The sequence below is a fragment of the Balaenoptera ricei genome, chromosome 7 (assembly GCF_028023285.1).
Source record: "Balaenoptera ricei isolate mBalRic1 chromosome 7, mBalRic1.hap2, whole genome shotgun sequence".
NCBI classification, from domain to species: domain Eukaryota; kingdom Metazoa; phylum Chordata; class Mammalia; order Artiodactyla; family Balaenopteridae; genus Balaenoptera; species Balaenoptera ricei.
Genome location: NC_082645.1, coordinates 115,527,040 through 115,541,444, shown reverse-complemented (window position 1 = coordinate 115,541,444; position 14,405 = coordinate 115,527,040). Strand labels below are relative to the sequence as shown.

At 53.5% G+C, this 14,405-nt stretch overlaps 1 protein-coding gene across 1 annotated transcript in view; it reads right to left on the bottom strand.

Annotated features, from left to right (window-relative positions):
• MROH2A (maestro heat like repeat family member 2A) overlaps positions 1 to 14,405 on the bottom strand; it is a 43,134-nt gene that overhangs the window by 17,875 nt on the left and 10,854 nt on the right. Inside the window, 15 exon segments of the mRNA XM_059927556.1 lie at positions 302 to 424; positions 1,594 to 1,746; positions 2,909 to 3,031; positions 3,207 to 3,323; positions 5,643 to 5,750; positions 6,108 to 6,160; positions 6,399 to 6,540; positions 7,100 to 7,140; positions 8,122 to 8,214; positions 8,217 to 8,268; positions 10,075 to 10,185; positions 10,499 to 10,618; positions 11,561 to 11,637; positions 14,010 to 14,123; positions 14,251 to 14,329. Of these exon segments, the coding sequence (XP_059783539.1) occupies positions 302 to 424; positions 1,594 to 1,746; positions 2,909 to 3,031; positions 3,207 to 3,323; positions 5,643 to 5,750; positions 6,108 to 6,160; positions 6,399 to 6,540; positions 7,100 to 7,140; positions 8,122 to 8,214; positions 8,217 to 8,268; positions 10,075 to 10,185; positions 10,499 to 10,618; positions 11,561 to 11,637; positions 14,010 to 14,123; positions 14,251 to 14,329 (1,506 nt within the window).

Sequence of the window (14,405 nt, the reverse complement as noted above, 5' to 3'; positions counted from 1 at the left end):
AACCAGCCACCTCGGGGGCAAATCAGGGCCCAAGAGGGGAAGGGTCTTCAGCTCTGGCTTCCGGAATGTTTCCTGGCCATGAAACCCTTTATCGGACATAACGAATGTCATACCCAGAACTCCTTCAGTTGGATCAAAGCAGAACTGAGACAGGAGGGGCTTCAGAGACCACTGCCTGCCGCCTTGTGCCTCCGATGCTCTCAGGACCTCTGACCAGGGGGGAGCCGGTCGGCAGAGTGAGACCCCCCAAACCGCCCAGGATGGAGGAAGCCCCCCCCCGCTGCCCCCCGACCCAGCTTACCATGATAATGCCAGTAAGGGTCGCCTTTGGGGCAAATTGGAAGTCCTCCAGGTCCTTGATGTTCTTGACGGCGTCGGTGACCTGCACCACACTCTTCATGAAGGCCATTTTGAGGCAGATGTCCTGTGCCCAGACCATGACAAGGGGCAGGGAGGAGCAGGCTGTGAGGGAGCCCCGAAGACCCCAAGCCCCAGCGTGCGTTCCCGGACCCTGCGGCCGCCTAGGACACTCCTTCCCCACGCCAAAGAAGAGGCGGTGTCAGGAGCGCTCTGAGAGATGGCTAGCCCCATTCTGTCTTTCAGCCACCTGGCGGGGACGTGGGCCAGGTGCCGGACAGGGCATAGCCCTCCAGTGCCCCCCAGAAGGTGCTGCCTCCCCGAAGCCCTCCACGCTGTGCCCGAGGACAGCAAGGCCGGTCAGGGGACACCTTCACTGACCAGGGGCTCTGAGCCCTGTGGGTCACCACAGAGGCAGAATAAGTTATGGACATCAAATCGTTTTTGCTTTTAAGGCAGGAATGAACCCTGAGGACATTATGTTAAATGAAATTAGCCAGTCACAAAAGGATGAACACTGTGTGATTCCAGTTATACGAGATGCCTGGGGTGTCAAATTTATAGAGACAGGAAGCAGAAGGGCGGGGGCGGGGGCAGGGGCTGGGGAGGCGGAACGGGGAGCTCGTGTCAGGGGGACAGAGTTTCAGTTTAGGAAGACGAAGAGTTCTGGAGATGGATGGTGGTGATAGTTGCACAACAGTTTGAATATGCCTACCACCAATGAACTGCATGCTTAAAAATGGTTATGATGGCAAATTTCACGTGATGTGTACTTTACCACAGTTTTCAAAACAATAATGATAAAGTCATTTCTCCTTTATTCTCTGTGTTTTCTCCTCCTTGCCTTTCCAAGAAAGTAGCCAGTCCCTTTGCATCTCTGAAGACAAGCCCATTCTTGTCCCTTATGAAAGGGCTTGGGTCAGGTGTCAGGGTGGAGGGCAGAGGTGAGGGAGGGAGTGCGAGGGGCTGGGAAGAGTGAGGGGCTTGTCCTGTGACTTCAGGGACCCACAAGCATCCCACCCAGCGCTCAGGGGCTGCTCCCTCCTCCCACTGCAGCGGAGCACAGCACAGATTGGGGCAATGGGCTTCCCAAATGCCGGGTGTCAGGTAGGACTCCTGGCTCTCTCCTGGGTGGGGCTGGCAGTGCCCAGGTAACGATGCAGAGCGACTCTCCGCCAGCCTGGCTCAAAGAGGGCATCCCCTGGGCACTGTGGGTCCATGGCGTCCGGGGGTTACCTGGCAGCTGCTGGAGTAGTGGTGAATGATCTTAGCAGTGATGGGGTTGTCCACGTGGGTGAGGAGCATCTGCGGGTGGCAGTATGAGGCCACGCAGCTGTACATCACCATGAGGGCACCCTTCACTGTCTCCCGCCTCCAGGGATGGTCCTTCTGTGAGGCCAACGAGAAGGGGAAGAACAAGTGTGTTTGGGGGGGGAGGGGGGAAGGGTCTGTTCCTTCAATTTTTTCCTGGGTGCCTGAAATGCTCACTCATTTATTCATTCATTCAACACATCTTTATTGAGCACCTACTATATGCTACATCCTGGCTGTAGAGTAATGAGCAAGTCAGACCAGGGCCATGATCGCCCGTTAGTAGGGGGTTTGTGTGGAACCCCTAAACAGAGGCTGCTGTGTCCTCCTTCACACCTTCACCTGACAAGCGTCTACTCTGGGCCAGGGGTTCCTGTGTTGCTGGGGATCCAGTGGGAACACAGAGCCTCAGCCGTGCTCTCCTGGGAGGAGGTGCTAGAGGCCACCCAACCCACCGTGGAAGGAGGGGAAGGGCTGCCCATGCTCTCCAGGCCTTTAGTAGAAGAAATCCAGGGCTTCCCTGGTGGTGCAGTGGTTGAGAATCTGCCTGCTAATGCAGGGGACACGGGTTCGAGCCCTGGTCTGGGAAGATCCCACATGCCGCGGAGCAACTGGGCCCGTGAGCCACAACTACTGAGCCTGCGCATCTGGAGCCTGTGCTCCGCAACAAGAGAGGCCACGATAATGAGAGGCCCGCGCACCGCGATGAGGAGTGGCCCCCGCTTGCCGCAGCTAGAGAAAGCCCTAGCACAGAAACGAAGACCCAACACAGCCAAAAAATAAATAAATAAATAAATAATAATTAAAGGTGCTAATAATTAAAAAAAAAAAAAGAAAGAAAGCAGTTTCTTAAAAAAAAGAAAAAGAAATCCAGGCCTCAGGTCCCACTTTGTGGAGAAGCCGAAGAAGAAGCCTGGACACTCCCAATTCTCTCCTTCCAAACTACCAGACCCCCAGGGCAAGGGTCCAGGGTCAAGGCCAAAACCTTGGAGGCATTGGTGACTCCAGGAGGTTTCCCACTGGGGGCTCAGCCAGCCCAGGGCACTGTGCCCTGTGGCTGGGAGGGGCAGCCTCCAGAGGCTGGCCATTGGCTGCCTGGGTCCAACTCCCCGCTTCACTTTGGTGAAGGAGACACAGAGGGGAATTTCTTACTGAGATCTAGTAAGAGCCTTGGTTGGGGGCTGAGAACACTGCTCCAAGAGGCCTCTGGAGACCTGATTATGGAGCAAGGGTGCCTTACCCGCCCAGCGCCGATCTGCCAGGACTGCTCTGACTCCTGGATCCTGTCCTCAAAGTCGTGGAGCACGTTCAGCACCGCCTTCACCTGGCCCCGGGCACACAGGCCAAAGCACAGAATCACACCCTGCAGGGAGACCCAGCCGGGCGGGGTGAGGGTGGCGGGCCAGGGGGCCGGGGAGGACCCCCCATACACACACACACAGGTAAACACACGTGCATGCACACATGTACACACACCCGTGTACACGTGCACACACCATGTCCGCCGAGGGTCCAGAGGGGACTGCGGGCGCCCTCACCTCCCGGTCGAAGTCGTTGCTGTAGTCCGTCTTGTCCAGCAGCTCCAGCAGTAGCACCTCCACCTTGTCAGCCTCCAAGGTGGCCAAGGTGAAGCCCAAGGCCCGGTACAGAAAGCCCTGGCGAGGCAGAGGGAGAAAGGGAGCTTCAGGCCTCCTGCTCTGCCCTCCGGGGTCACTGCCATGGGGAGTTCACTACCCATTCCTCCAGATCACCTCACAGTCAAGGTTAGAATACCTTCATTACCCAAAAAAGAAACCCTGTACCCACTGGCAGCCACCCCACATCCCCCTAGTCCCCGGCAACCACTCATCTACTTTCTGTCTCATTAGATTTGCCTATTCTGGGTATTTCAAATAAGTAGAATCATATACTGTGTGGTCCTTTGTGCTCCTTTGCATCTGGCTTCTTTCATTTAGCACCTGGCTTCTTTCATTTAGCACAGTGTTTTCAAGGGCCATCCTTTTTGTACCATATATTAGTACTTCATTCCTTTTTACAGCTGAATAATACTCCATTGTATGGATATACCACATCTTGTTTATCCACTGATGAACATTTGAGTTTTTTCCACTTTTTGACTATATGAATAATGCCACTCTGAACATTTATGTACAAGTTCCTGTGTGGACATATGTTTTCATTTCTCCTAGGCATATATAATTAAAGAGTGGAATTGCTAGGTCATATTGTAACTCTATATTTAACATTTCAAGGAAATGCCACACTGTTTTTCGAAAACACTGCACCATTTTGTATTCACACCAGCAATATATAAGGGTTCCAATTTCTCCATATTCTTGCCAACATTTGCTATTACCTGTCTTTTTGATTATAGCCATCCTTGTGGGTGTAGAGTAATAACTTGATGTGGTTTTGATTTGCATTTCCCTAATGGTAATGATCTTGAATATTTTTTCATGTGATTACTTGCCATTTGTGTATCTTTTTTGAAGAAATGTCTATTCAGATCCTTCTCCCATTTTTAAATTGGCTTATTTATCATTTTATTATTGAGTTATAAGCCTTCTTTATATATTCTAGGTACAAATCCCTTATCAGGGACTAGATTTGCAAATATTTTCTCATTCTATGGGTTGTCTTTTCACTTTCTTGATGGTACCATTTTCAGCATGAGTTTTTAGTTTTATGATGTCCAATTTATCTATTTTTTCTTTCATCACTTGTGCTTTTGGTGTCATTTCTCAGAATGGTTTGCTCAAGCCAAGGTCATGAAAATTTATGTTTATGTTTTATTCTAAGAGTTTTATAGTTTAGCTTTTATATTTAGGTCTATGATTCATTTTGAGTTAATTTTTGTGTACGGTATGAGGAACAGGTCCAACTTCATTCATTTGTAAGTGGCTATGCAGTTTTCCCAGCATCATTTGTTAAAAAGACTATTCTTTCCCCCACTCAATTGTCTTGGCACTCTTGTTAAAAATTAGTTGACTGTAAATGTGTGATTTATTTCCAGACCCTCAATTCTATTCCATCAGTCTATTATCTATCCTAATGCCAGTATCACACTGTCTGGTTTACTGTAATTACGTAAGAAGTCTTGAAATTGCAAAACCTGAGACCTCCAACTTTGTTCTTTTTAAATCATAACTGTGTTGGCTATTCTGGGCCCCTTATATTTCCCTATGAATTTTAGGATCATCTTGTCAATCTCTGGTGGGTACAGACCAGCTGGGATTATTGTAGGGGTCATGTTGAATCTGTAGATAAATTGGGGAGTGTCACCATCTTAAAGATATTGTCTTCCAGTCCATGAACATGAAATGCTTTCCATTGATTGAGACCTTCTCTGATTTTCAACAATGTCTATAGTTTTGTAAAGACCCTTTTACAATGAAATATACACATGTGGTGGTCATGAGCCAGTAGCTGGATGCGTCAGGGGTGAGAAACTAATCTGCAGGGTGGGAATGGGGATGGGCGTGCAGCAGGGTTTGACAGAAGGCGGCGTCCTGCTCCTCTACCCCCCTCTAGCAAAGTTGGGGGTCCAGCTCCAAACCCCAGCTTGCCCACATTTTTGTTCCCCCTCTAGGCCTTATCTTCTTCCCTCTTTGGCCTTCTGTGGTTCTGTGTCATCCTCATCCTTCTCACTATTTACCAAAACTCGTTCAGACATCTCACTCCTTGCCTGCTGCCCCTGCTATGACAACACTTCAGGTGGGAAGTGAGGTGAGAAGGATGGGGAAGCTGGTGGTTGGAGGAGAGGTTGCCAGCTCCAACAAAGCAGGTTCTTAAGGAAAAACAAAACAGAACAAAACACTAAAAGCCACTAATCTAGACCAGCCAGCCATCTCTCCTCCCAGGACCCTGTAGACAGCCACAGATACAGCTGGTCTCACACCCAATGTGACCCTCTCCAGCTTTACTGTCCCTGGAGTCCCCTCCCTGTCTGAACTTCCCTGCCTCTGGGAACCAACCTTCTCTAGGGAGGGGCTGTCGAAGCTCTCGATCTGGTTGTTCAGCTCTTTGCTCAGAGGCAGGCTCCAGTTGGAACCCCAAGTCTTCTTGAGGGAGTTTCTCAGAAACTGGGGAGGTGGAAGACATTGGTGGGCAGTGCTCCAGGAGGGCTGTGTGACCTTGAGTTGTGACTCACCCTCTCTAGCCCCCTTCCCCAGTCTCTGGACCCATACGGCCCTGATCCAGCACCAGTGTCCTGTGGGCTTGGGGACTGGCGGGCAGGGTGTCACCCTGCACTGCTTCGCTGGGCTCTTGCTTCCCCAGGGTGGCTCATCTGCTGTGGACACACCTGTACTCCCCAAGTCTTCTGATAGAAGGAGACTGCGTCCCTTAGAGGCTCCTAAACTCCCCACAGGCCAACCCCACAGAGGCCGCCACCACCACCATCTCCCCACCCCGGCCTCAGCAGGTGGGATCACCTCTACCTGGATCAGCTTGTCCTCCCATGTCTCCTGGTTCCACGTAAACTCAGTGTGTTCTGCAGAAAGAAGGGCCACGCATGCTCGCCTCTCCTGCCGCTCCCCCCTGGGGCCACCTAGTCAGCCCGGCGACTGGGGTCCTCACCACATGCTGCATTTCCCTCCCCACCTTCCCAAGGACCGAAAGAGGCTGGGCCAGCCACCTGGAGCCTGGGCTCCTGTTGCTCAGGCCACGTGATTAGTACCCGGCATGTACACTGACGGGGTTGACTCGGGCGTGCACCCCGGGCACCTCACCTTCCAGGTACTTGACCAGCAGGGGGATCTCCAGCTCCCACGTGTCGGCCATGGAGGGGGCGATGCTCTGGCTCAGGGTCCTCAGAAGGTTGAGCATGGCGATCCCGCGTCCCTCCCCCTTGTAGGGGGACGACATCAGCACCTGAAGGGCACCGAGACTCCAGTGGGGCCCCGCCCGGGCTGGGCAGCCCCAGGCCCCTTACTCCCCAACCTGGGGCCTCACGGTCTGTGCTCATAAAGGGAGAGTTGGACGGGATGGGGGGTTTTCAAGCAGAGCTCTGAAGATCTCCAGGACCAGAGTATCCCCGCAGAGGATGCTGCAGGAAGGAAAGGAGATGAGGGGCAAGACCATGGGCTCCCCCCCCACCCCAGCTTCCATGGAGCATGGATCAGTGTCCAGAGTCAATACAAGGAGGAGGAGGCACGGGTGCAGGACTGAGCTGACCCTGGGGATGGGCAGGCTATCGGCAGTGTCCTGCGGATGCTTTGGGGCCATCCAAAGGCCAAGCAGAGAAATCTGGGAGCATACTGTCCCTGCCACATGTACCCCAGAGGGACAACAGGGACCTGGAAAGCTCTGTCCTGCCAAGTGTCCAGCTGCCTCCTCTCCCTGGAGGCTGTAAGAATTAGGAGCTCAAGGGAGAGGCAGCACAGGACACAGCTGTGGCTAAGCCAGGGCACAGCTCACGTGAGCCACTCACCAGGAGACGGGCCAGCAGTTTCTGCGGCGCAGGCAGATCCACTGAGGAGAAGAAGATGCGACCCCCGCTGAAGCTGCCCTGCTCCCGTGCCCCTAGGGCTGCTTTACCCTGCCAAGCGCTTCCCCACAGCATCGCATTGCCCCCTGAATGGAGGATGCGTCAGGATGGGGGATTCTCCATAAAGGACGTCACTGTAACTGGCTATCTTGGGAAGAAGAAGCCTAGTGCTGCAGGCTGGGGCTTAGAAGATACTGTTTTCAAGACAGCCCACTTCGTAGTAGACACAAGGACCGGCCGTGAGAGTGTTTGCCTCCTACTGTGAACCTTGGCCTTGTCAAGCCAACAGTAACTAGACACCCACACCCCTCACTTCACCTTCCTCTTCAGGCTCTGTGAGGTAATGAGCCCGTGAGAAGCAAGCTCACAGCACTTGGACCAGTGGGCAAGGGAGGGCCAGGCCGCCTGAGAAGTCGCAAAAGGGAGGGAGGTGATGCCCGGAGAGGCCCCAGCCCAGCTGGGGTGAGGGCATGAGAAAGACCTCAGGGGTTGTCCTAGCTGGCCGCTCAGAGCAGTCTCCGCCCTTCGCCACTGCCGTGTCCTATAAGGCTCCCAGCCACCTGCGGTCGCCGGCCACACCCATCCACAAAGCCCCGGGTCCGCGAGAGCAACCCCCCTGGGACAACGGTGTCACCCATACGGAGGTCAGCCTAGGCACTTTCTCGTGAGTCTGGTGTTAACGGTGCTCCAACCGGGGGGGCCCCTGATGGGGGTGGTCTCAGAGGACTGGGATGGGACCTGCTCCCAGGGTCCCAGAGAGCTCACACCTGGAGAAAGCCGGAGCCAGGAGCCCTGCAGGCGGGGTCTGGGCCGGGGGCACGGGCCAGGGGATGGGGACGCGAGGAGTGGACTGCTGGAGGAAGTCTGTACGCTTTTAACCTCCTCAGATATGGCCTTGGGCCTGACTGTTTGGGCTCCGGCCCCACGTGCCCACCCCCAGCAGCCGGCCCAGGGGTGCTGCCCACCGTGCCTGCCCTTGCTGGTCGCGTTGGCTTCCCCGTCCTCGGCGTGGAGCTGGCGTTCTGCCAGGCTAGTGAGACTGAGGCAGATGGGGGTCTGGCCTCGGTGTGATCCGTCTCCATGATGTAGCACAGGAGCCTCACCCAAAATTCCTGGGGGGCGGGTACGGGGGGCAGGATCAGCCCGGGCCTCCCATGGCCCTGTGAGGAGACGGGGAGGGCTCCCCCTGCAGTGTGGCCTCACCATCGCTTCTCCAGAACCGCACTCTGACCAGCTGACCGCCTCAGCCCTGCCCAGCTCTGCTGCCAACCCCGGTCCCTGCCAGGGCCATCTAAGCAACATCCACCTGCCGTGGCCGAGGGGGTCAGCGGGTCCTGGGCACCCAACCCCCATGCCTGCTGGCCTCACTCCAACCCCACACCCGTCATATCCTCTTTGACCAGCACCCTCCCCCTAACGCCAAACCCTCCAGAGGTGCACACTGGGCAGACAACCCAACCACGCTTGCTAACTGTGATGGTCAGTTTTTATGTGTCCACTTGGCAAGTGAAGGTACCCAGGTATTCAAACACTAATCTAGGTGTGGCTGTAAAGGCATTTTGTAAATCTGATGAAAGTGCATAATCCATAAAGGAGGTTAGTGTGGATAACGCGAGTAGAGTTCATCCAATCAGTTGAGAGCAAAACACAGGTTTCCCTGAAGAAGAAGATAGTTTGCCTCAAGACTGCAGCCTCTGCTACTGCATGAGTCTCCAGCCTGCTGGCCGGCCCCCTAAATTTCAGACTTGCCAGCCCTCACAAATGCATAAACCAATTCCTTGAAATAAAGCAAGTGATGTATTGATATATATCTCCTACTGGTTCTGTTTCTCTACAGAGGCTTAGAGCTGTGTCTCTAGTCCTCCAACTTCACCCTGCCATCTCCCCTCTCCTCAGATGATCACTGAACACCCCCAGTGACCCTGGCCCCCCTTAGCCCCACTCCCACCCCTAGGAGTCAGGGGTGAGCGCCTGTGCTAATGACTACAATGAAGTTGCTTGACCTGTCCTAGCCACCGGGACGAGAATCCCCAGCTCCTGGGCTCCCCCAGGGAGACAGCATGATGAGCTAGAAAGAGCACTTTAATCCTGGCTCCACTGTTTACCAGCTTGGAATCCTTGAGCCACTTAATGAGGCCCTCTGAGCTTCAGTTTCCTCATCTACAAAAGCAGGGTAATAATAATAGACCTCACCTCACAGGGTTGTTGGGATAATTAAATGAGATTCTACATATTACGCACCTAGTACAATACCTGCTATATGTAGGTGCTCAATGGATTGTAGCCTTATTATTATTATTACTATTATTTCTATAATTAAGATAAGCTGCCCCTGGATGGGGAGCATCGAGGCCATGGCCTCCATTAACGGACAATGATCCCCTCCGTATGCTGTCGTGGTAAATTTTTCTATCTTATTGCTATGTCACATTGTATTGCAATTAAAAGTTGGCACGTTTGTTTCCCCTAAAGCCTGTGAACAACTTGGGGGTCATACTGAGCCTTTCCAGTGTATGCCCTGGTGTCTTTCACATAATAGGAACTCACTGAATGTCTGGAGTTAAACCACTAAAATCACTTGTTTACACATACACGTACACACATGCATGCGCGTGCACACACACACACACACCTCGACTGAAGGGACTTCAAGGTAATGGACACATTTCAAGCACTAAGTCAACTAATACTTACTAGGCCTTCTGTCTGCCAGGCACTGCCCTGTTCCCATCAAGCACCTGGATCTTGAAAGACAAGAGCTCAGGTAATTGAAAGCTCAGGGCCCCCCAGTCATCCCAGGTAGTGGGAATGGGAGAAGCAACAGTGCAGAATTCTGGGCCTGTGCTATTCCCCCCAGCCCGGAGCACTGCAGACATGAGCTACCAGTTCCGGCATGCCAGCCCAGTGGGCCAACTCACCTTGGTCATCCCACTGACAGAAGAGGTTATGATCCTCACGGTGTCCATGGTGACCTTGTGGACCATCTTCTCCTCCAAGTTCCTCTGATAAAAGCTCTCCCGGCGATGTGCCTGGAAGACAGAATCGAGGGGTCCCTGCTTGTGGGCTGGCAGGGGCTTGTTGTGGTCTTGGCTGCGGTTTCCTCACCCCCCCCACGAGGCTTGATGCCCAGATACTGAGTCTCTGGGAAACCCAGAGCTGTGCACACGTTTCAGTATTCTCTAGACTCCTGCGGCTTACTGTGTGTGCCTGTGTCCTTGCGTCATGAAGGTACACGCACGCAGGTTCAAACCCCGGTACACTGAGCAGCACACTTTCCTCAACGCTGTGGAAACCATTTCCAGAGTCCAGCTGCTCCACCATCTGCATGGCAGGGCCACTCACCAGCTCGTAGGCGGACAAGGTCAGCTGCACAGACACGTACTTCAGGCCCCAGCCTTTGAGCCCGTCCTGGAAGCCGGACAGGGCCAACTGACCAATGATACGGAGAATAGCCATCCTCACCTGAGGGGACAGGGCACGGACATGCTGGGGGTTAGAGGCTGGGGATCCAACACCCAACCCTGTGACACGAGACAGCCAGGAGCTGAGGGTGCTCTGGTCTGGAAGGGGCCTCAGGGGCCACCTGGCTACTGCCCGCTCTGTCCACCACCCCGTCTCATCCGGGGGGTGCCACTCGGCAGCCCACACGCCCAGGAGCCTCATCTGAGCCCTTCAGAGCCATGAGCGCGCTCCCTTCTCCGTAGGCGCCTCCAGCCTCAGGCAGCCCCGGTGAGGACAAGCTGACCCTTCTCCTGGGGCTCATATGTGGCGGTGACACAGAAGAAGCCTATTCCCTCTCCCCCTGACATCCTCCAGGTATTGAAGGCAGCTCCGCCTACGTCTCCAGCCCTGTTCCCGTCCCCATTTGTGCAGACCCTCGCCAGCCTGGATCTCCCCTCCCTGGGGCGGAATGACTCGACAGCAGCCCTCAGGGTCTGTGTTCAGAAGCAAAGCTAGACGCCAGGGGCCGTGGCTGCAATGGAGCCGGGCCTGTGGTTTTTAGCCTTTATTTGACGAGTTGCTTTTTTCAAATGTGGTAAAGACCCTAGCCAGCCAAGCAGCTCGAGCTGATGCTGGGTTCGCTCGGCCTCTCCTCTGTCCAGGGTGGTGTCTGAGACCCTTGGCTGGAAAACTCCAGGTCCCTGGTGATAGGGAGGGGTCCCAGGAACGGGACCGCAGCTCTGATGGGCCTCACTCTCCCCCAGACGTGCTCAGGGCTGGCTGGGAAGGTAGGTTTCCCATCCAAGGGCCTTACTAGAGGAGGCAGCCAGGGCTCCACCCACAGAGCTGGAGGGGAAGGCAGGCGGCAGCTAATAGAAGAACACTCCACTCGCCACCAACTTCCCTCCGTTTGCCCGGCAAAGGCCCCGGCCTGCACCCCTTTCTGGGTCTCTGCCCCGTTACCTTGGGCCGGGTGTCGGAGAGTGTGTCCTTGACCACCCGGATGGCCAGGTGGATGGTCCTGATATTCATTCTGGGCTCTGAAAGAAGAAAACTCACCTGGAGGTCCGCTGGCCTTAGGGCCGGGCTCTGAGAGGATGCCAGAAGCGGCGAGGCCTTGCCCGTCACCCTCCACGGGAGCCAGGGCTCGGGGTCCACGTCACCCTCCTGAGAGCCTCCGACTCATCCCCCCGAGCTCAGGGGCACTTCCCTCAGAAGTCACCCTGGCCACTTCCCGGTGCTCTCAACACTCTCCCCACCCCAGCCCAGGGGGACGTTGTTTTCATGCCTCACTCCCTTGGCCTCTGCTCTGTGTGTGTCTCTTTGGAACCTAGTGGACCCTCCTTGAGGGCAGGGCGGGGTCTCCCCCAAGAGCTCTTTAGTCCCCTCAGCTGGACACACGGTGCTGGACACACAGCAGGCACATGGAGACTGCAAAGCCCAGCTATGGAGAGCCTGGGCTCCGGTGCCAGGCTGCCGGCACTCAAACTCCGGCTTCACCACATCCCAGCTGTGTGACCTTAGGTGAATTACTTAGCCCCTCTGTGCCTCAGTTTCCTCACCTGTAAAAGGTGGATATTAAGAGCACCTCCCTCACAGGGCCGCTGTGAACAGTAATGTGTTAACACCGGGCCTGGTGCACAAGAGGGCTGTGTGTTTGCTGGATGTAGGGCTGATGACCACACACCCGACGGAAGGAGGAAGATTAAGGGAGGTGAGAAAGAGCAGGAGAAGGTTCTGGAGAGGTTGGTATGGACGGAATTAGAGTCAGGCTGAGCTCAAGGCTAGGCATTACTAGAAGTTAATGCTGGTGGAGGAAAAAGAGGAAATAAGGTTGGGGTAGAAGATGGCAGGTATTCAGGCACCAAAGAATCTAAAAAAGAGTGGATATATGTATACGTATAACAGATTCATTTTGCTGTACACCTGAAACTAACACAACATTGTAAATCAACTACATTCCGATAAAAATTATAAAAAAGAAAAAAAGAAAGGGAGAATGTTACAATTTAAAGTTTTTATCTCCAAAATGGAAAACTTTTTTCTGATTATAAAAATAGTATTTGTTCATTGTAAAATCAAAATAAAAGATAACCACCCTTAACAGTTTAGGTGCATCCTTCTAAACTCATTTATGCATAAACACCTAGACTTCTTTCACATAACCAAGGTCATGCTATATATACTGTCCCATACTGTATTGTTATACTTAATATATAAAGGGCAGCTTTTCCATGAAAAAGTATAGATTGTATAATACTCCATATGTTGCTATACTATCATTAATTCCACCAATTCCTTATAGAAGAACATGTAGGTTGTTTTTAATGTTCGGCTTTTATGCCCAATGTTATAATGAACATCTTTATCCAGTTGCTTTTGGGCAATTATTTCCTTCAGACAATTGACAAAATGTTAGATTTTTGAGCCCAAGTTTTGGGCCCTATCCAATTGAGAACCCAGAAAGGTTTAATCAATTTACACTCCCATCAATGAAGTATAGAAGCCTGGTTTCTTGTATTCTAGACCAGGGATTAGCAAAGTACAGCCCTAAGGCTAAATCCGGCCCAAAGCCTGTTTTTGTGGATAAAGTTTTATTGGAACACCACCACTCTCTGCAGTCTATACAGACCATGCTTTTGCTCTACAATGCAGAGTTGCATAATTGTCACAGACCATGTGGCCTGCAAAGCTGAAAATATTTTTGTTATCTGTGCTTTTACAGAAAAATGGCTAGGCCAACACTAGTCATTATCTTTATCATCTCTGCCCATCAGATGGGTAAAAAGGGTCTCACTGTTGCTTAAATTTGCATTTCTTTAAGAAAGGGGCTTACTGGCAGCAGAAGGTCATTCACGTACAGTTGCCCAGTTTGCGCACTGTGCAAGGGCACCCAGCTGAAGGACTGAACTGAAGCCACCCATGCTCTTCTCGAGTCATGCAAGACCACATGCTGCCAGTAGGGGGCACCTTGTTCAAATTCACGCAAAGGTGCTCTCTGAGCTGGTGCTGTTGGGGACAGTATTTCCCTTTATCAAGGCCAGGTTTAGGATTTGGGCTTAGGGATTTAGAATCAGGGGTTCAGACTAAGGTTCAGCACTGGGTCAACAGAGCTTTAGGGCTATGTCTACGTGGTGTAACTAGGCTTTATATTTAGCCTTCGATTTAGCTTTGGGGGATTCAGGTAAACAGTCTGAAATTCAGACTCGGGTGGAAGCTGGGATTCGGGATTTAAGGAAAGGGGTGAGGGTGTGGAGGGTGGGCTATGTTCAAGGATACAAAATGTGAAGCAACCCGGAGCTGTGATTTCTTGGCCCACCCAGTAGTGTCCATAAAAGAGGAAACGAAGGAGGTGCAGGTGTGGCTGAGACCCGTCGCCCCAACCCCCGTCCCGCTTCCTGCCCTCGCTCACCACGCGCGCTCACCACTGCCCTAATCAGGGTCAGGGTCCCCACGCGGACGGCCTCCTCGCTCTTCTCCATCTGGCTGAGGAAGAACTTCATCAGCTCCTTGGGGTAGGAGCGGGCTGCAGGCGGAAGGACCGCTTTAGTCGTGCCCCCTGAGCCAGAGCAGCGGGACGAGGCAGCCCCAGGCCCAGTGCTCAGCGGGGCCGGGACTCCCGTGGGCTCACAGCGGACCTCGGGGAGCCTCACCAAGGGCTGTGAAGCAGTGCACGACCTCCGTCAGGTTCTGGCTGCTGTACTGCTGCTGGGAGGGGGCCTTGGAGCACACCTAGGGCGGGGTCACGCAGGGAGGGTGCAGCTGCAGGAGCACCACGGCCTCGCCCCCAGCGGGATGTAGGAGACAC